This window comes from Anopheles marshallii, chromosome 2 (genome assembly GCF_943734725.1).
Source record: "Anopheles marshallii chromosome 2, idAnoMarsDA_429_01, whole genome shotgun sequence".
Lineage (NCBI taxonomy): Eukaryota > Metazoa > Arthropoda > Insecta > Diptera > Culicidae > Anopheles > Anopheles marshallii.
Window position 1 is genome coordinate 72,792,353 of NC_071326.1, and position 22,064 is coordinate 72,814,416.

General features: G+C 45.1%; 1 protein-coding gene across 1 annotated transcript; it reads right to left on the reverse strand.

Annotated features, from left to right (window-relative positions):
- Positions 1 to 29: 29 nt before the first annotated feature.
- LOC128710410 (zwei Ig domain protein zig-8-like) lies at positions 30 to 20,934 on the reverse strand. The gene is made up of 8 exons (XM_053805464.1): positions 20,796 to 20,934; positions 14,279 to 14,424; positions 13,990 to 14,060; positions 10,700 to 10,863; positions 2,024 to 2,235; positions 1,458 to 1,563; positions 1,041 to 1,091; positions 30 to 191 (listed from the first exon to the last, which is right to left on the reverse strand). The coding sequence occupies exons 1-8, from the start codon at positions 20,866 to 20,868 to the stop codon at positions 70 to 72; spliced, it is 945 nt and encodes a 314-aa protein (XP_053661439.1). The 5' UTR covers positions 20,869 to 20,934; the 3' UTR covers positions 30 to 69.
- Positions 20,935 to 22,064: the final 1,130 nt, after the last annotated feature.

Consider the following 22,064-nt stretch of genomic DNA (forward strand, 5'->3'; position numbering starts at 1 on the left):
TTTCTTCTCTTTTTGTCACCACTTTTAATGTTGCTTGTCTAATTCTGGCTTAATACGCTAACTTTATACTTAAAGACTATAGTTCACATGACAGCTTAGCTGAGCATAGATAACCAATACAAGTAGCATAACAAATGACCTATGCCGGAGTAGAATCTGTAGATTGCGCTGCTTGAACATCGATATGCTGTCTGTGGAGATAGAATACAAAAAAAAATACAAACAACATGGGAGAGAGAGAAAAGGAACAATCGTGTCAGCACAACGGTCACATAGGATTGGTGAACAAGAAGTGGATTTGTTTGAGTTGATGAATTTAAATTGAATTTTCTTCAATTCGGAACAATCTTGATTGCATCGGTATCGGTAGAAAAACAAGATGCAAGGAATGCATAAAACACAGGTGGCTTTTTTAAGGCGTGTTCCAACAGGAATTCCGCGAGATATTTTGAATCTAAAAGGTGTTTTGAACATAAAATATTCAACAGAATGGTGGTAATTTATTTTATCGTTCATAATAAACAAAAAGGATCGCTTGATCCGAGGACATCATGTCCCACTCACCGTCTTTGCTTGACAACCAAACCATTCAACGTAACGAAACGGATGTTAATAATCACGATATTATTAAAACTTTGCATGGCATAACTTCAGCTGCGAAACAAAAGGCAATATCTGCACTCGAAGCACCACCTCCAGAACGGTCTAATGCCGGCTGTGGCACAGTTTCCCAAGTGCTGGTGTCACAGCTGCAAATGCTGGACATGCAGCTTGTACGCCATTGAACGATCCACCGTCGGCATCCGTTTGGCCGCTGCCATTCCACCGTGATGTGCCACGCGGCAACTTTACGTAAAACCCACCTCCGCCGCATGTTACCCATGTTGTCAATAGCACACGCGTGGTTCATGATTTATGCAGAGCTGGTGGATAGTGCAAAGCGCAACCACAACTCATCACGGACTCGGAGCGCCACGATGGTACGCGGGATGTACCGAATGCTCTATAAACAACAGTAATGAGAATTCAATTATGCTTACCATCAAACAGCGATCTTGCCGATGACGTGACAGCGGATGCAGACGATTCTCCTGTCCGGTGAGATTTGCGCAGGGCGGCGGCGGTCGGGGCGAGTCACAAGGTTGACATCGAGTTGTCATCGATTGGGTTGCAGCATGGACCAGCAGTACCACGGGAGCATGCAAACGAAATCACAAACAACCAGATCAATATCACAAGGCTATGTAAATGGAGTATGAGCACCGAACACGGGGGGCCATAGGTGCTCGGTGGTGGGTCTGAAGCCTTTACGGCCCCCTTTTGTAAAGTCCTTTTGCACAGGGTACTGTGTTGCATGTACGGAGCACACCAGCATACACACACACACACAGTCATGCAAAAGTTCATATCCGCACACCGTTTTGTCTATTTGAAGTTCTGGCATGTCGATAACCTACCGTTGATAACGTGCAGTGAGACAGTGATCGGTGGACTGTTGGATGGGCTGCAGGAGTAATTTCCGGAGTCCTTCTTTCTCGTCGATTCTATTATCAGCGAGCCAATCTGTGGGCGAGCAGAGTGTACCAGACGGTTGAGATTGGCGCAAGGGAAGTTAACTAGACAATTGATTTATGATCAGATTTTAACAACGTTTCGATAGTGTCTGTTGCAGCTGTGCACTGGGTAAGGACGTTTGAATAGCTTGTTACGAGCACATGGAGTGTTCGGTAGCACGACAAATTTGCATTAACTTGTTGAAAAGATGCACACAAATGTAAAATGGAAACAAAATTGGTTCGTTTGTCAACGGAAGGCCCCGAATTCTATGGAAACTCAACAACAAAAAAACACATAAGTTGACAGCTTTTAGGAGCTTTTATACACTGTTTCTAAGCGTAGTTCGCAGCTCTTCAAAGTTGTAGCGACGATTATCCAACATAACTGACAAAAGCCCATCAATAAGAACACCTTTTGTGATTCGCTGCAGTGCGGCGCGGCGGTAGGTTGAAGCTACACCACTTACCGTACTGTGTATGTCTCCGTCCAGGTCGGGTGCACCACGATCCAGCTGGGTCTTCCAGCCGCGCCGGCTTTCGGTGAAGATCTGCTGCGTACCGTGGTACCAGATGATGTAGGAAGGTGGCTCGAGGGCGCCCCGGACCACACATCGCAGGATGACGGCACTGCCGGCCTTGACGTAGCGATCGGAGTCCCCTATAAGCTCGGTTCTTGGCACTATTTTCAACGGACAAGAAAAAAAAAACAAGAGAGAAGCGACCAAATAAGATATGTAACACTTTAGCGCTCTATCGATTCGACGGCAACAGGACATAGGTGTGTGATGGGAAGCATTCGAGGGGAACGAATGGTAGGACCGGATCAATTGCCTTCCACCGTCAGACGGCAGGCAGCGCTACATATATATATATCTTCACCTCGACTTAAATAAAGTTGCACAATAAAGGGAGCTTCTTTTTTTTTCTCATTCGACAAATAAAGGCTAGAACAACGATGTATGTGAGCACCGAGATGGGTCGAGCCAAGCCAAGGCTCAGTCATACCAGACCAGCAGCGGCAATCAACGTCCAACCTTGCCACCAACATCGTCGCACAAGTTTCGGGCCCACACACACACGTGAGCCCGAAGTCGGGCAGTAAATTTTCATTCCACTCAATTTCGACGATCTAAAGTTGTGTCAATTTTCGGCAAATTTTCCAACGAAATTGCCATCGGCACGACACACGCGAAGCCTTCCAAGCGGTACGGCATGGGTTCGGTTTGGCCGGCCCGGGAACTTGCAAACGGCACAGCGACAAATGCCCACACCATCGTATTTCGTTGGTTGTGTGCTTGAGAAGGGGCGGAGGGAAAAATAAAAACACATAAATTCTACGACGAAACGTTGAGCAGCGCTAGGCGAACGGCGAAGCAAAAGAACACGAAACGGAACATAAATGACGCGAAATCCTTTCCTCCACGGTTCTTCGTGCCCGTGCCCGGAGGGGGACGTGAATGTCTTCCTACCGCCTTTCGGCCACAATCGCAAAATAAAACTGACTGTTGGGTTTTTGGGAATTTATGGCGCTTTTAAGCCAGTCTCAAGCCGTCGGCCGTTACGACCCGATCGACAGCCGCTTCCAGCTACGACGGTTGACGGGTATCCGATGGGCCAACGCTACCGGCCAGTCGTCGTTGCGCCTTCGTTCCAATCTGCACAGCATTGGACCCTTCCGAGGTCTGGGCATTGCTCTGTGTTTTTTTTTTCTCTCTCGCGCGTTTTTATCGCCTATTGGTTTGGCACATGGGCCACAAGCTCTTCGTGAGCTTTTCCACCACCCGGAAAGTGAGGGGGGTGCTGCAGGTTCTGCGGTTTAATGGTTCTAAATTTACTGTAAAAGCCCTTGCTAATCCCTGTGAGTGCTTTACCGATTGCTGGGACGTTTTATTTATCGTCAATCGGATCTGTGGTCGGCGAGCGATGTAAGGCGAACCAACCCCGACCCAACCCGCCTGGTCCGCTACAACAGGTCGTTTTGTTGGCTTTTTGGGCAACTGGCTGGCTTTTGGGGCCGGCACGGCACAAATAAGGCTTCACGGCACCGAGCATAGCGATTTGTTATGCGATGCATGGATTCGATTCCCGGTGTCCGGCGATTCAATCCCTAACCCTGCACCTGCATCGGTGCGGCAGACCACCAGCACTGGGCGGTTAGCGAGACGTCAAGCGAGACCCATTAATGCAATATAATCTACTTGAATAAATCATCCACCAGGCACAATCCCGAGGCCGATGGAACAAGGCATGAAACCACCAAACAACACCTATTATATGGCGCACTTGGCGAGAACCGTTGCACGAGTGCTTGAAGTGCTTGCAACAGCTCATAAAACCTGCTGCTGCAATCTTCATGCCGCTGGAAAGTGGATCCGCCATTCACCGGGCCGGTGGTTCGCCCCGACCGCCAAGGTGAGGCCATCGACCGAGCGCCGCATTTTACATCCATTCGAGCGCGGCTGCTTTACATTGAACGCCACTTCAGCTCTGGCGAGAGGGCGCACACTGCGAGTGTCGGGACACGGCCGGGGGGGGGGAGAAGGGAAAAAAAGGTCATCCAAACGGAATAACGGTGTCGCACAATGGTGATGCTGACTGTTCGCTGCTTTATCGCCCGATGTTTGCCTCTCTCGCTTGTGTGCTGCAAGCGGTAGAGCACTTTGGCGAAAGCGGTTACACATTTTAAGCAAATTATCGACGATATTTGAGCTTGAACAACGCTGCATTCTGCTCGGAGGACGGAACACTACACGCCAACACTACGCACACGGCAAACAACTTTATCATAGTGTCGCGAGTGAGTGTGTGTGTGCGGGTTTTGTGTTGAGATACACACGCATCATCCACGCAAGCTAGAAGCGGGCTAGAACATCCACAACCTCTGGCAGCAGAGTGGTTTTATGCGCTCCAATATCTCTGTTCGCCCATCGGCGTTCGCGCGATGGAATAAAAACTGAAAAATAAAACGACCCCGTAAATGGTCCCCGATATGGAGGTTGAATCGGTTGGGCAGGGTGTTGCTCATAACGACGGACAACTTAACATAATCGAGCGTTTGTTGGTCGATCCGGCACGTTGCTCCTTTTATTTTTTATTGTGTTTGTCGTGCGGGTGTGACTATGCGAACTCTTCAAAGTGGGTGCGCGTTGAACTATTTCCAGATTTTAGTGCCTGTTTCTAGCCGTCCGGGGATGAAGTGGTTGTTCTCACTCGATCCAACAATGGTATATTGTGTTACCGGGGGGGGGGGGGAGGGGGGGGGGGGCATGATTGTTTTATGTGCTGTGTTCTACGTTCGGTTCGGTGTTAAACATGCATTGTTGGTACGAACGATACTCGTGGTCCGTGTTGAAGTGGAAGATTTTAATACAATTCAACACTTGCATGCGTTGGAGATTGCTCTTTTTTTTTACATTGCTTGTTTTTAATTAGGTTTCAACAGCGTCGATGTAGTTAGAACTTTATCTTGCATCGCCAAATGTCGTGAATAAGGGTTTTAATGGGAGTTGGACGTAATTTTCGGTAATTGAAGGAGTGCCTTCGATAGCATATTTAGGAGCGAAGGTGAAAATGAAGAATAAACGAGTCAATTTGAGTGCTAAAAGTCAACTGCATTTATCACGGACACTAAATTGCATAGATTCCAAAGGCAAACAAACTATGAAGTTATGTGAGCTGTTTTAAAACTGTGAATATTTTTTGCGAACGTGCAGGGAATTGTTCTTATGATTTTGGTGAAACAGCATGTGATATATGAAACCGTGCGTCGTCCGTGGTCTTAAACTTGTGAATGTACTGTAGAACTTGTGAATGCACTGTAGGGACTCTTCTAGGAGAGTCCCATGAGCAAGATAATTACTAAGGTGACATAATTACGTATTACTCAGATGAGACTCGGATGTGGAATTTACTCATCAATTTGAGCTTGAAACTCTCTGTTCCAATTTGAAGAGAAATCAAACATTCAATGCATGACATCTTTTTTGTCGAACTACCTTTGAAAGATACTCAATCCACTAGATATCGAAGGTAATTAGCCAATCTTTTGAGAATTATTCGCAACAGTGGGCACTACACAATACCAGAGTGGAAGCTGGATGTTTCCGAGGATATAGGTAAGACGGTTTGTTTCAATGTACCGATATCAGAGTACTTGGGAAGTTCTGGGTTGGTTGTACAAGAGCTAGAATTAGTGTGTCTAGAGAATTTATAGAGCAGTTAAATTCAATTAAAATTTATTCGTTAGTTCTGACTAAAATCTTTTCATATATTTCAAGGAACTTTAGCCGTTTAATATCCTTTAATACTAAATACCATTTCCTACCTTCCTAATTTCCTAATACCAAGAAATTTGAATTGGCAAGGAAATTATGGAACCTTAAACTGAATTATATGACATGTACACATTGTGAAACTTATTGAAACATGTGGAATCTTTCCTAATTTTCTCATTTTTTTTACTTGTTACACACTTAATGTGAGTACTTTGTGAATTCCAGTCAGAAACATACTTGCTTCCACGAAGCAAACCTCTTTACACAACCACCATCATACTGGTCGTTAAGCAAAACTCCAAGGAAAACTAGATGCTTGAACCAGAAAGCTTACACAAATGCAACTAATCCAAAATTATGACGAATGTTTGGTGAACAGCCAAAACAGGCTAAAAAAAAAAACGCTTATATGAAACGGTTTGTTGGCCATTTCTTGCAACCTCACCCAGCGGCTGGCTGCAAGTTTTCTTTCGTTGCAAGTTCGTTTCCGCCACCACCGGCCAAGAGTGAGCAATTGTGATGAAAAGAAAATTTGTAAACTTCTTACGGAACTTGTAATGTGGGTGCTGCGCCAAAACCATTCGTACCCGGTGCACTGGCGCAACTTTCTACCGGTCATCTTTGAAGTGTGCCAAAGTTCCCGGGCAGGAGCGGTTTAATCTGTTCGCCGGTTGAACAGATCCCAGCACCGGCTCCGGGTTCCGTAAAAGTTTGCAATGGAAATTGTAAATTTGAATAAGGCTGCGAACAGGGTGGGCCAAGCCAAAAAAAAAAAGTTTGTTCGGGGCTTTCCGATAAATTTCGGTAGTTTTGCCTTCGGTGAAACGAAAGGAGCGAATTTGCCATGAAGTTGCCACGGCGTATAAAGTGTGGGTTTCCGTTGTGTTGCTTTCTAGGTGGAATGGAGGGTCGCATTACCGATGCGAAATGGATTTCGTTTGAATGGCTGTACGGGCTTTATTTTACATTTCGGGAAACGGTTACGGAATGGGTATTGCAGAAAGTTTGCTGGAAGTGTAGAAAGTAGTTAAACTGTATGTTTAATAAAGTAGCAAATTTGCGTTTTCGATGTTTTCGTGGAAGGTTTTGCAAAATTATACCCCGAGCGTTACGCATTGCTTAGCCAAAAGCAACCTTTTTGATCGCCTTACTGGATTATAGCGTAACGAGACCTTTCGATTGTTCAATTGTATTACAGTTGCCTATTTACCTTGTATTAAAAAAACTAATTTTCCAAAAAAACACCAGATTGATTGCAAAATAGATGATAACCGTTTTTAGCTAATACAAATCGTAAATAACGAAATTTTCCGCGTAATGTTTAATACCTGTAACAAACAACTACCATTACAATAATGGATTTTAAGCGGAAAGTAAAGAGCTTCCCAAGGTAACCACGCAAAACAAATCTTTTATGTCTATTGGAAAAATACACGTTTGTGCCAAACATCACACACTGAGTTGCAATGAGTTTATCACGCACTCTGAATAATAAATATCAATAACAAAGCCCTTACTTTCCCCGTTTCCGAATACTTTCATGTTCATAATTCTATGGAATTATATCGTGCACCGAAAAGGCTCTACGCCACAATTCGCAACCTCCAGCCGTCCAGCATTCCCGGCGAATAATAATGCAACGGGGAAAGGATTATCGAATACGGTAGCGCGATTGTTTTCGTGGTGGGCGGTGGCGAAATTTTGTAACCATACTTTATTGCCACGGTTGCCAAAGCAATGCTGTAAAGCTTCGACCGATGCTTGAGCCGGAAAACCTAACCGGGCAGTTGCGAGAAGCCAGCGAGATGCCTTTGCCCCGAGTGGCCTGTGCATCAAAGCCACCAACCCCGGAAGGCCGGTGTATGATTATGACAGGAGGGAAAACTCATGTTTATTGCTTTTCCCGGTCGATGTGAAACCAGAAAAAAAAAAATAATAGGGAAAAATAAAGGAAACCGTACTAAACCTCGCACCGTACCGGCCGTGGCGGTCACTGGTGGTGGCGTTCGGCTTCATTGGCATCGGGATTCAATAATTTGTGGCTTAATGTAGTGTACGAGGCTGGAAGCTTTTTGAGGCTTTGCCGAGCCCAAACAAACAGCGGCCCAGGGACTGCTGCACACTCTGCCCGGTCGATCCGTCTAATAACTGCCGTACTGGCGGTGCGGTGTTCAGTTGCGGAATCGATGCACGGAATGGGCAAACGCGTCGGTTAGGATTCGGGAACATCCGGTTAGAATCTCCACGTACGCTTGGTTTTGGGTCTAAGTTTCCGGCCAACCCAACTCCGGCAACCGGGCCGTACGAGTCGCTGAAAATAAAACCACGTACCACGGTCGGTCGGGGCCATACCGGTGTGCATGAATTCACCATGAGACACCCCGGTGTACGAGAGCGTTTGTGTTGTGTGTTGGCTGCACGGCACGTTAGCTGCTCCAGGGAAACGCTTCCCGGGCTGTTATTTACTTCGTGCACCGAATCACTAATGATGGTCACAGGAGAAATCAGATCGTAAGAACGCCCGGTTGCGTAGTGGGCAAAAGTCGGTTACACATCGTCCGTGCGGTGTGGTCCGCGTCGTATCATATGTGCGGTGCGGTCGTTGCCAGTGTTCTCTCGCAGCGAGACTTCTTTCCGGTCTCCGTGACAGAAGGCATGATAGTGTAATCCGGTAAGTATAGTACGGCTGCAAAACTGTTGGCATTTAATTAAGAACACAGCAAAACTTTGAACGCTGCTCAAGCTAGGCCGCCGAAACAGCTAGGGCCGAAAGTTATTTATTCGGTGCTGGTTAAGGTATCTTTATGCACGAGGTGGTGAATCGAACGGTTAAAAGAAGGAACCTATTTTTCGCTTTTCGTACAAGTGTGGCTTGAATGCGGAACGGTCACTACAACCGGGCTTCACCTGTAGTAAGCGTCTTGTAGGCAATCGATTTATGGGCGGTTCGTACAATGCCAACGGAATTGAAAGATAGCTGCTGTCCGAGGTGAATAGCAGCTAGGTACATTATAAAACACACATTGTCTTCCTTCCTTGTTACTGAATTTTCCGGAGTTCCTGTTGGATGGGGGTATCGCAGCTACATATGGCACCATCGTACCATCGCATCCCTCGGCCCAGCAGGTCATACCACAGTATCGGCGCAGGTCGGGACGCTGTGTAATCTCGCACACGTGCACATTTTCGTGTACATCCGGAGGAAAAGTTGTACTTTGTGCTGGTTTTGACAGCGTACCGTATTACTTTTTGACGAGTGCACCCAACCGTACCACGTAGGAAACTGACAGCAATCGCTTCACGGCCCCACGAATCGGCCGGCTCGAGTCAAGGACCTCGCAGGAGTGAGATACGGCGTGATAGGGCCGGCCCTTATCTGCCGCACGCTTTACCCGCTGACCGGTTTTGTTTCGAACTCCGGGAGGTGTGATGAATATTGAATGGGAAAGCGACCAGGTACGGTGACGGTAGCCGTCGTACCGTGTGGATCGTTCTAGTTGCGTTGCGATACGATCGAAAAATCGGAACGCACAACTTTTGTTCCCTGACCTGGCACCCGTCGATACCACCGGCCTCTGCAAGTACTCAGCGACCTTGGCAATCGTTGAGGAATTTCCAGTGAAGGCCGATGGGAACTGGCGTGAGGATTTTGGGGTGCTTTAATAATTCACAACAGCAGGAACAACCGTTATCCGCCATTCCCGTAACAAGTGAAGTGCAGCATCGGGCACAGTCAAGCTGGCTAGACGTCATCGTTCGATATCGACCAGGTCAAGAGCCATCATGTCGTGTTCGCTTTATGAATAAAATTGGACCGTGCGGAAGCTCATGTAGTTTGGACAGGAAAGTGGTAGTAATAAAGATTTTCCCCATTTTCCCCCCACCCTGCTAGAACTTCATTTGCGGAACAAAGAGACTTGATCTTTTTTTCTGTTTAATTCCAATTTCTAAAGAGCACCAACATAACCAGAGGTCCGGGTGGCGGGCAACTCAATAAAATACTATCACAAACCAGTGCGCCTTTGCACACAGCTCCGGCAATCGGCCGACCTCACTGGGGTGGGGCGGAAAAAAAAACCACAAACCACACACTCACTACTCGCATCCAGCAAAACCACAGTGGCACGGTTTTGGTTTGGCTGCTCCGTTTCAATTTCCATGCGCTTCGAAGATTAATGCAAAAGTATGTTTGTAGATTGAAAGTAATCAACCTGCAAGAAAATGAATTTCAAGAGACAACTCGACCAACTCGTCCAAACTACCTTTGCTACTAAATTTAATTAAAACGTAAGCCAAACTCACACACAGACGCAAATAGATATCGTAGCAAATCCCCGTGTGGTGGGTAGCTGTGGTGGTCGACCATTTGCAGATGGGTTTTGGGATGCTATTGAATCATACGACGGTGGGTTGCGGTCCTGCAGATGTGTGCAGAAGAGGAATGTGGAAGATCACAAGAAGAAACAAACATCTATTCATCCGTTTCGAGACACCCCAGTCCCCGGGATTGCACGTACCGAAGTAGGAATCAATATTTGCAATTGGCGATGAAAATTGCTTGATTTGTGAGTGAACTGAGCGAACTGATAAGTTACTTTGGACAAATTGGAGATGTAATATTTGAAGAGTTCTGAGAATTCTTCTCTTTTTGTGTGACATTCTGTTGAAGGTTGTATAAACTTCCAAAAATCTTGACTTTTTCAGTGGTAATAGTGACTCATTCACAGCACTTATCATCACGTGCCTATAACATATCGGACCCGGAAGCAATCGAATGGAAATGGATGGAAACAGGGAGACCTATGATGGGGCAGATATGTGCTGGCACATATGTGATAGGCGGAAGAGAAAATCGATGTCCATACTCACCAACGACATGCAGATGTACTCGGGCGCTGATTTTCGGTTCCGTCGACACCTGACACTCGTAAATGCCAGCGTCACGGGCCTGCACGTATTTGATCTGCAGCGTCCATACGCCGCTGCTCTCCACGTAGAATGATTGAAAGCGCTCGTCGGCTATAAATGTCATTCTGCACGAGATGGCCACCGTACGCGCCACAAGAACCGTGTGCCCGGGGTTTTGATTGCAGTCGACATGTTTTGCGATCAATGCCGAGCCCCGCGCCACACCACGACAGCAACACGACGGGGTTTTTTTGTTCCAGCAACGGGATTTGCATTAGAAATCATCCAGCGGGGTGGATGCAGTTGACGGAGGTTGCCGGGGTTGTGTTGTTGTGAGTCAGTACCATTCCCGTGTTGGTGCAAACAGGTGTCGGATGGTTGTGGTCGAGATGTGGGTAGCCGGAAGGACGAAGATGTTGTTGTTGTTGTTGTTGATGGTGTACAATATGAGGCAGGCATCGAACATATTGTATCGGGGAGTGAAATGAAATGTAAAAATCATCGAGAGAATTAATATGCTGAAAGCAAAACATGGTACACTACAGTCCGCCAATCCGGGCGAAAGAAATCATTGGAATCATCAGCAACATCCTGTATCTCCCACCACCTTTGTACGTTCGATTAAAATTGAATTGATTGCTGCTCATCTTCCCTTTGGAACAGCGGTACGGCTCAAAAGGGCTCCACTCTTTTGTACACAGCTGAAACATGCTTTTTTGAAGTTTACAGAAGAAAATATGATAAGACAAAAATGGGATCGTACAGCAAACAAATCCTGCTGCGACGTGTGCAGCTTGTTTAGAAATGGAATACACACAAATATCACCATTGATCCGTTTCTAGTTGACTGGCCATGCCGAATGCCAAAGATCGTTTATTTCCATGCAATTTCAATTCACCGAAAGGATGTAATGCGAATTATTTTCAACAAATCCGAATGGATATTTGCATAAAAGCATATTGAATTATGATTGCAATTTATCTTAATTATAAATTTATTTCTAATTAAAACAGCAATATCCTATGGTTATTTCTTATAAATTGTATATTATTGTATTGTAAGGATATTTAATTTTGATAGCGTCAGACGAAAATTTTCTTCCTGATATTAAATGGTACGCTGTTATTTCATTAGTTCAGATCACGATTATTACAGACTACTACGACGAGAATGGTAGTGTAGTTCGTATATATTCGAAAGCTCTTTATAATAACCCTCCTTGTGCCAAGAGCGGTCCTTGGGTCAAAACCACAGGGACTTTTGCTGTCATCAGATTATTTTTCCGTACACTGAAAACATTCTTGCTAGAATTGAACACACTTTTGCAAACCTGAGTTGTTTATCAACTTCTTCAACATTTATACAGCTCATTTTGGCACTCACACCAAAGATATGCCGATGTGACTGTCTAAATGCACTGTTAAAAATAAACTGAAAGTTGCAATTTAGCAACTCTTACGTGCGTGTTTCAGAATCTTTCTGATGCTCGGTTTTAAACAAATTCACTCAAGTACAATATAAATGCCACAGTTTGCTTTTGTGCTTCACACAAATCGCAACCACCGAAGGCTTCAAAAACTCATTGTAAAGCTTTCTGTTCAAAAATGTGTGTTCCAAAACTGTGTTGGTGTAGTCGGTCGGTTCCAGCAGAATAAATCCATTTTCGAATCTTATGAAACCAAAATGTTTAAAGTGCAAATATTGGTCAGACATTCAGAACTGTTGAACTTCAGCATCTGTTCATATTATATTAAGTATCAATGTACGGCGATAACGCTTAACTGAAACTAGTAAAAGCCTCTTGAAACATTGCAGATCTGAAACTTTCCATACTTAAGAGAAAGTTAATGTTGCATGCATCTCGCAACGCATAAACCCTTTTAAAACAGAGTACCATTTGATATGAAAACTTTCAAAAATTAATTAAAATCAGCCATCAGTCTATGACATATGCGTCAAACGCTCTCGTAACGAACGAGTTTCTAACGAAGCGTGCCACAGATTATATAACAAACATTCATTTAATGTTCCTGCTGCACTCATCATACAACTTCACCTCGTAGTAAACAACTGAGAAAATGAAGTAATTCAATGTTTACATAATCGATTGTTTTCCTTTACCTTCACTCAGTGGGTGTCCCCCACACCCGGGCGGAGTGAAACGACAGCGCCGGCCATCAATAGGCTATTGAACCGCTGTTCATAAAAATAAATTCCGTTACTTCCGACGAGCGCCCGTTTAAAGACACGATTGAATGTCGCCTCTAATCGAGCGAATACTTTAATCGCACTTCCGACAGCCTTCATGTACCGAGCTCGGGTGACAATTTCAAAGGATAATTTACCCCTCCCGCAACCTCCTTTCGCGCCGCGAGCCCCCTATGGTGAACAATTACTGGCTGGCGGTGGTTGGTGTATGTTTTGGAGCAGTTGTCGTTAGGGCTGATGTAAGATAATTTTGTTAATGCGTTCATACAACAAGTCGCTAATAATGTGCACTTGAATGCGATCGGCACAATACACCGACCGGGTGTTTCCGTGTGGAAAATGAAGGGGATGGGTTGGGGGAAGAACGGTACAGGTAATTGTCCTTCTTCAGTATGCCTGTTGGCGACACCCTTAATGAGCAACCGGCACGATTTCATCCCCCGAGGGCCGCCCGACGAAAGCGATCCCGGCGTGTGAGTGTTTGTGCGCGCGACTGGTTGAGTGTCGCATTGGCCCCCGGGGGTAAGTACTTTCCACGCTTTGATGTGACAAAACCGGGGCAGAAAACGTGCCGACCGATTGCAGACCACATTAAGCCGGGTACGATGGCTGTTTGTTCGCGTCCCGGTCCTTGCTGCAGTGCAAACAGCTGTCAATAATCCGCCTTTACTCCGGTGGGTTGGTTTTGAACCGATCGCATCATTGTGAGGATGCAATCAGCCAGCGAAAGCTACCCGCTATTGAGGTGTACTCCTCCCCCCTCCCCCTCCCCCCTCCCTTTCCTTTTTCTGCCTGCAAAACGTTAACGGTTCATTTCGTGCCGGTGGCACATTCTTTTGTAAACGCTTCATCCCATTCTGCGCTGAACTGCGACTGCTGCTGGGACGCACCCCAAAATGCGCAAAACGAATTTGTGTGCCCGGTGCCGCACGGTGCCGGAAATGGAATCTGTACTCCGCATGGGCGCATGTTGCAGTCAGCATCCATATGTGTTGCTAGGGGCTAATTATAAACGCATCAATCACGACATTTTGTTACTCACCTGTCCACTGTGAGAATGTGATCATCTCTCACTCGTACCCACGAAACAGATTTGTTCCCTAGCTGTTTCACCTGTCCGATGAGAGAGAGAGAGAGAGAGAGAGAGCGAGAGAGAGAAAGACGTGAGCAAAAGGATAAATGATGATTGCACTCCGGACGCCAAAAAGGACACACAAGAAGAAAAAAAAAATGGTTCACTTGTCGCCAAGGAAGGAGAAAAAAATGGAACGAGGACACCGAAATGAATATTACCGAAGAAAAAACGAGGTCAACACTGTGTTCACACTTACCTTGCACGGCAGATATGCATGTGTTCCGATTTGTGTAGTTACATTGCTAACGCCGCTCCCGTCTAGGTATGGTCCAGCGAAAAATGTTGCACCAGAGTTCAACTTACTTAAGGCTAAGGATGTACTGATATCGCCCGTTACATAATCTGAAACGGAAGCGTTAAACGAGCAGTGAAAAAAGGGATGGTACAGCAAATTCTCATTCACATAAAACTACATTAGTGTTAGTGTCGGGGAGGTTTGGTTTTTTTTTTGTTCCCATGGCCATGTAACACGCTTCACCGACGGCCATCTAGAGCATGTTCGTATCATAATAAATTTTCTGCAATGTATTTTTTTTTCCTTCTTTTCCCCCGGGTGGTGTTGTAGTTTCGCGTTTTTTAGGCGAATCCCATCCACCATCACGTTCTATTTTTGGGGTTGTTCTTCGTTTGCTAGTTTTGAAATTAGTTCCCCAAACCACCACGGCCTCGGTTCGGTGCCATTCCATTCGCCCTAGCAGCGTTGACACGGACCATTTGGACGTTTGGTTCATAAAAAAGTCGTAAAAAAGTCGTCATATCCCTGGCTATACACGGCTTGGGTACGGATACGGACCGACCGGGCATAAGAGGGCCTCCTCCTGCACAGCCACCGTAGTAAATGAGCCACATAATTAAATACAGTTTTGTTCGCTACCGGGCTGCGTCGGGAAAATCGGTAGCGTTAGGTGTGACGGTGGACATCCTTTACGCAGGAGAAAAGCATTCGCGCCACTCCGAAAGGAAAAACGATGATGGGGTCGTGTAGAAATCAGGATTAGATCCGAATGATCTCTTCTGGCAGTCTTCGCAGTCTTCGGGGTGCTGGTCACAGCGCTGATAGGCTGCCGATCGGGCGCCGCGAACGGAGCGTTTGATTAAGTTGTTTTCCAAAGTCGTTTGTGCCGTTTATGTGCCCCGGTATCAGGCTGACGTAAACATTACGATAAAACAGATCGTGAAATGTGCCACTCTTGGCTGCCGATGCCGTTCTCTTCGATGGGTAATGTGTGTGAGTTAGTGTGTTTCGATGATGCCCAATGAAAAAAAAACCCCGCCAAGCCGATTAGTGGCGCATTCCAAGGACTCCAGCTCGAACAGTAAATGATTGCTGATGGGATGGGTGCGGCACTGATGCGCTCTCTAGACCTCTTCTCCAAAAACTGTCCTTAATTATAAGTGTGTACGGCGAAACAAGCGAAGCAGCACATCAAACTTCAATCTCATATTATCTGAATAGCCCCTAAGCAACGTACCTTACACGGGTTGTTGTTTGTTTTTGCGCTTGCGGGGCATACAATTGAGGTCATTAGCCGTGTGAAAGTATTTCGGCCGGTGGAAAATAATATTGATTGTGTGCTTCATATGAAATATTCTTGTAGCACAGCAATTAGTCGTCGCTGGTGTAGAAAACCGAATGATTAAATTCTATGCAATCGTTTTTCATACACTGTTATCTGTATTTCCGCAAAATCACTCCAATTTCGTGTAATACTGATCTACTAGGCAATCAATGAAAACATTTGCTGTTGAATAACTAGATACTGCTTTAAATTTGATATATTTTAAAATAACATGATATCATTGATTGAATCACCTATGTTCGTTATTTATATATTGTTTATTTATACTAAGTGTAACATTAAGTAAAGTTTGCGAGAAACAGATTTATGAAAGCTCTCAGAATATGTTCAACAAATCTTACTAAATCTTGTTGGATTATTGGTTTCTCTTTTGTAAACTTATTGCAATTAATCCGGTTCCATCCAATTACTACATTATTCAGGTTCTAAGGCATCAGGAACTAAAACAAATGCAACAAAGTAGCAATTGTGTATTGAAGAACCTGACAAAATAAAATTGTATCAGCTCTAGCGCTGTGCGCCATCCACGATAATATCATCTTTGATGCAACCATACAGCTAAGCTACTAAAAAGCAAAATTTGTAAGTTGATATATACAATTCTAATATATTTCAATCAACATTCTCTAGAAACTGGATTATGGTCTCTAGTAATTATCAGGAAAAAATTAAAAAAGTTTCCCTGAAACGTTGAGATCCGACAGTATTTAATGTGGTCTTTAGTAATTATCAGGAAACAATAAATCGCTATGTTTCATATGTAATTTCAGCGTTTACTTAAAAATAAATAATCGTTTGCCGGATGCAATCATACAAAAGCTATTTAAAATCTCCTCTCTCCAACAGCCATTTTCATCCGAATCAGTTCATTCTTTTAATGAGAAATGAAACCAACAAAAAATTCAATCAGTGTAATGCTGTATGCCGTGCGCTAAACACAATGAAACCGGACAGAAATAAACATTCACAATGACTTCTTTACTGTCACCATTTTGTATCAGGTGTACTTATCGGGTTCATTAATTCCGCATAAAACTATCCAGAAGGGAAAGGATTACAACTAATCTAAGAGTGTCCTTTTATCGTTTGACCTTTTTGCGTAAAAAAAAAACTATTACTTCTCCCAGGACGGTGTAGGCTGTCAGTCGGACCCGGTTCGGTTTCATCAGGCGCTCACATAATGGGTTGCGTCCTCCACCCACGTAATCCCGGTACCACTATCAATAGAGCGACATCGTCAAATGGACTATATCTCGATGCCATGATCTTGATTTAATCGATAGTCAACAAGTAACCGGATTCCTCCACTTTGGCGCCCGGTTCTCCTTGGTCTGGTCCGGGAGCAGGCACGGGCGATTGTTTCGTGCTCTTATCCTTTGCCCATTTTTTTTCATACCATCGAGCAACGCATTTAGCTAGCATCAGCTAATCCTTGTACCGTCCTCACAGTCGTTACTCTGTCCCTCCATCCCGCCTCTAGTTATTATCTTTCGCCAAACTGAGACCACCGGCGAATAGGACGGTGTCGACGTCACACATGACCGGTCACCGACGTTCTCATCGTCATGTGTCCTTTTATTCATTATCCGTTTTACTTCTGCATCCTGCATTTGTGCCTCGTCTCTTCAAACCCAAAACCCTCCCGACAAACAATAGCCTACAAACCGCAGCCACAAGAGTTACCATCAAATTAATTAGATTATCTACCCTCGGCGCTCACCCGGCACCAACAGCGTCTGGAGTTGAGCTACGGTTGAGGAGGGAAAATTTCGTACCACTCTCCACTACTCTTTACCCCCCCCCCCCCCCCCCCCCCCACGGTGCTGGGGTTTACCGGATTTCAGATTTTCCACCCCCGGGCCCGAAAGATGCCGGGGCACATCGGCAACGGACGTACTCCGGGCGAAGCTTTGCCCGTCCACGGTTTTACCATTTCAGTTCGATGGTTTCTGTGGTCAAACGTGAAGCTAATCGAATTGAATTACACCGGGCACACAAAACGGCAAATGCACCCGGCCATCCGAGAAAGGTGCACCCGGCGCTTTTGTGTGCTGTCATTGCTGTCCACTCAGGCATAACGGGCGCGCTCTCCGAAGTTTCATCTGCGGTCGGTAAGAATAGCCACCAGGAATTCTGGTGTTGTGTGCATGTGCGTTCCAAAAAGGGCTACCAAACGGCCGGAACAGCATATTTACATTCATTTGCATTATTTGCCAACAAAAGGGTCACTCTCATTTATACGTATGATTAGCATTATGGAACGCCCGTGCTGATGTTGCTAGTTTGTGGCTCACTATCCAGCTGTGAAGAAGCTGAACCGGACCCGCCGGACCCCGCAGGAAATGTTTGATTAGCTGCAGTGCGAGATAATTGAAGTTGAGGGCTTTAAACGGGACGTCCGGGATTGCTTTTTGCTGGAACACGATGGTCCGTGATGAAAGGCAGACTGGATGTGAACGGTGCATATGGTTTTGCTTCGGGCTAGGTAAGCCGATAACACTAGAGTATGCTGAAGGCTAAATCGAGCACCATGTGTTTGCACTCCGCGGCGAACATGTAGCGCAGGCAATTTTTAATCTATTTTAATTCGTTTTTGGGAGATTATTTTACCATCACCAGTTGGCATACATTTCATGTTATTAAAGGTAATTCAATCTGGCTCCAAGTAGCGAATATTCTACAGCAAAATGTATGTAAGCTTTCAATTTGCAGTTGTGTAAGTAATTTAGAACTAGATATTGATGGCCTGTTTCGATTTCACTCCACTTCGTTAAACCATGATGTCTCCATTCCTACTCCAAATGAGTTATTAGACCAAATAATACCGTTCGAACTCTTCTATGCCCAAACAACCAACCGGTGCCAATGACGAAATCACTTATTGATTTATTTATCATACCGATGAACGAATCTGAACCACTCTCTCCTTCTGCACAGCAGGCATTCGCACGCCAAATTTCGTTCCGCCAGTGATTAACTGCAGTTAAAGAATAAACACAAATATTTCCTCAAGGTTGACGGGTCCTTAGCTGGAACTGACTTTTCCGACATATTGATTTAATTCCCCACCCGTAAAGCTACCCACCGTTGTAACAGTTTCGAGTATGCTTCCGGTAGTTTTCGAGGGTTTTTCGGTCCCGTGTCGTATTTCCTGGCGGCATCCACTAGCCTAGCGTGGCCCGAACTCCGGGTGGTGAATCGCACGCGCGCGCGCGCTTACCGTCTCCTGGCACGCGGTCTTTTCCCGCGCATAATTTATAGCTTTGGCCGTGCCGTGCCGTGCCGAAGATGTAAACTGATGAGCTGTTATTATCGTAGATAGCGCACGAGTCAAACACCGGAACGCCCTCACACCGTCACCATGGAATGGCATAATGTGGGACGAAAATGAAACAAAACAGACAAAAAACAAAAGAACGGCAAAACACAGCACCACCGTACAGACAAAAGCCCTGAAACGACATCCCTTATGCACACGGGGAGTTGCCGTTGGAAGCCACCACCCGGCACGCATGCTCACATAAATCAAAAGTTTGATCATTTCAGCCAAGCCTTTGCCGCTCGATGACTTTTGGAGCATTGGGCCTGGAGGGGGAGAAAATGCCAGAAAAATAGCGAGGGCAAGGAGCAGGAGTTGGCTGCGGTTCACATACGCCCATTGTGCACTCGCACGGAGTGGCAGTTATGAACTATATTTACAAATATTTGATTCCCGCATCGACCGACAGGCACGATAATGGAAAATATTTCACCAGCGGAAAATTATTTCCATCCCTAAACGGTTTTTGGCTCAGTTTTCCCGAATTTATGAGAGCCGAACAAAAAAAAGGACTCATATGCTACGTAGCTGACTAAACGCTGTAATCGCACACTCAGCAATCTCCTACCCCGAGTTTGGTTGCGTTGGATACCTCGGTGTGGCTGGAGAAATGCAATTCATTTAGTTCCACCGCAGTGTATGGAATGCTGAAACGGATTGCTTAATGAATGTGGAAACGCTTAGTTTTTGGAAATTTTCCATGAAAATCGAACGAAATTCCATGTCGCTGCAACTATGGTTGAGCGAGTTTTGGTTCGTGTGTGGAATACATTCCATTCCTGGAGAAAAGTTGTCTAAATATTACATTTCACTTCGTCGAATTGTTACAACCTCTGTTGTCGATGAACTTTGGAATGTTTACTAACACTTTTTCAGAATCCATCCCATCGTTGTTTGAAAGTTCTTAGAACTCAATAACGTGCGATAATACACAACAACTTCTCGTAATACATATCTTCAACATTCCCAGTATTACTGAACGACGGGTTGGATATGTATGTTTTAAACGCACAAAGAAATTAGGGTATGTGTTGAAATGTTCTTCAACAAAATGTAGGATTACTTTAATTTGTAAAGTTGGAGCAGTTCCAGGATTTTTTTTTTCAAGTTTAATCGAATATTTCCATTTGTTTAGAGCTTGTCCAATCCTTTAAATGACTTCATAGGAAAGCTTTTCACTGAGTCAGGGGCTTCGGTTCGATCCAACCCTTAGGACTACCCTTGAATCGAGTTGGGATTGGTAACCTGGCTATATCAGCAAGCCGTACTTGACTGTTACCGTGCTCATAAAAAAGTACTAATACAAATTTTGAGTAAATATATAAAATAAAATTGAATTAAATTAAATTTAAAAAAGCTTTATGTTTGTAAAATACCAATCTAACAAACATTGATTCGGAGAGTTTGCCATAAACTTTTAGATGCTTTCCAAAGTATATGGAAATCCAAACGAAGTCTCAAGAGGGATACAAAATTCCCACAGTTGCATCACTAAACTGTGGTAAATTTTCCAAAAAACATTTTATCCCTGTAAGACCGAAGTTGTTTATTGTTTGAAAACTAGTTTGACGTAATTTAAAGTTTGCATTCTAGAGTACCACAAAGATGTGACGTCCATCTTTGAGGTTTAAAAATTGCTCAGTGAGAATTTCGTATTTCAAGCTCGGCTAATATCGCTTGCTTGTTTTACTATGGAATTAATGAGTGCTTTCGATCAAACGGAATGTACCCTTAAATCCATTTTCCCTTTTGCATCGTACACACTCATAGCCATACGGGAAAAAAGTTAAATGGAAAAGTTTCGTAATACTTACCAGTACAAATGAAGAGCACGATGAATATTAAATTAGAATGGCACATTTTGTTGCGTTCCTTCAGAGTGGACATTTTCCGTGCGGCCTTCGTGCTACGGTGCGCTGTACCGACGTGTCACAATTCATAGAAGACTGAACCTGCGTACCGTTCCGCCAATGGGATGCATGAGACATGGAAAAGGAGAAGAAAGGAGAAAATACATGAAATAAATATTACTCACTCTAGCTCCGAGCACTTGATTGTCCGGAGCATTGGGCGAAATGGAATGAAACTTTACGAAATGCACCCAGAAATCCTTTCCCAACCGGGGTGGGAAAAAAGCACAACTTCACTAAAGTCTAATGGCTTTCATAAGGGACAGTCGATTGTTCTGTACATGAGATCCCCCTCCCCTACCTTCCCACTTCCCTTTGGGGAGTTTTCGGTACCGGAGTACGTTCATCATGGCGCTGGGTCTTACAGGCACCGGCAACACCGGACTGCAACCCGATTACACAGTTGGCCGATTTCCAAATCACCGAACCCGGACCGAAGAAGCGAGTGCGCAACCAAATCCAATCCAATTTACCATCTCCTGCAGCCTGCATCCCCCGGACCCGGCCGCTGAGCTGTTGGGCAGAGCACTACTTGTAGTGGTGGCATAATTTCCTGCAGCAACCAACAATTGGAAGTTGAAATGGAAACGAAGCACTCATTCTTCGCCTAACATGCCGAATGTTTTATTGCACTACCGTAGGCCATGGCTGCTCAGCGAAAAACGATCGAGCAGAGCTTCAGAACAGATGCTCACGATTAAATCTTATGATGGACCCGGGTAGCGCGACACAAACCCGTGTCTGCGTAATGGAACTTGGATCTGGATTTAAAACTCTCGATGGACTGCTTGCTCCGCAGCGGGTGTGGTCCGTTCGGGGCCTTTGTCTCTGTTTTCCGTCCCCAGGGGTAAGCAGCAAGTAAGCTTGTAAGTGATAATAGAGGAATAGAGGTGTTATCTAACCGCAGCCATCCCGTACAATCTGTGGCACGATAAAGTCGGCCCCAGTCGGTCCCATGCCACACAATTTTTGGGAACCGTTCCAAACGTTTGTTTGATTATATTATGCAGAAAAAGGAAAAAGGGAAGGAACGAATAAAAGTGAACAATCTTCTACAGACACACACACAGCGACGCAAAAATGGCGCACCCGGCGCCCAGCTGTGGGTGAGTTTATTTTGCCCTGCTTGCATGCGGTTCCGGTTATTTAGACATTCGCTCTTCGGCTACACCC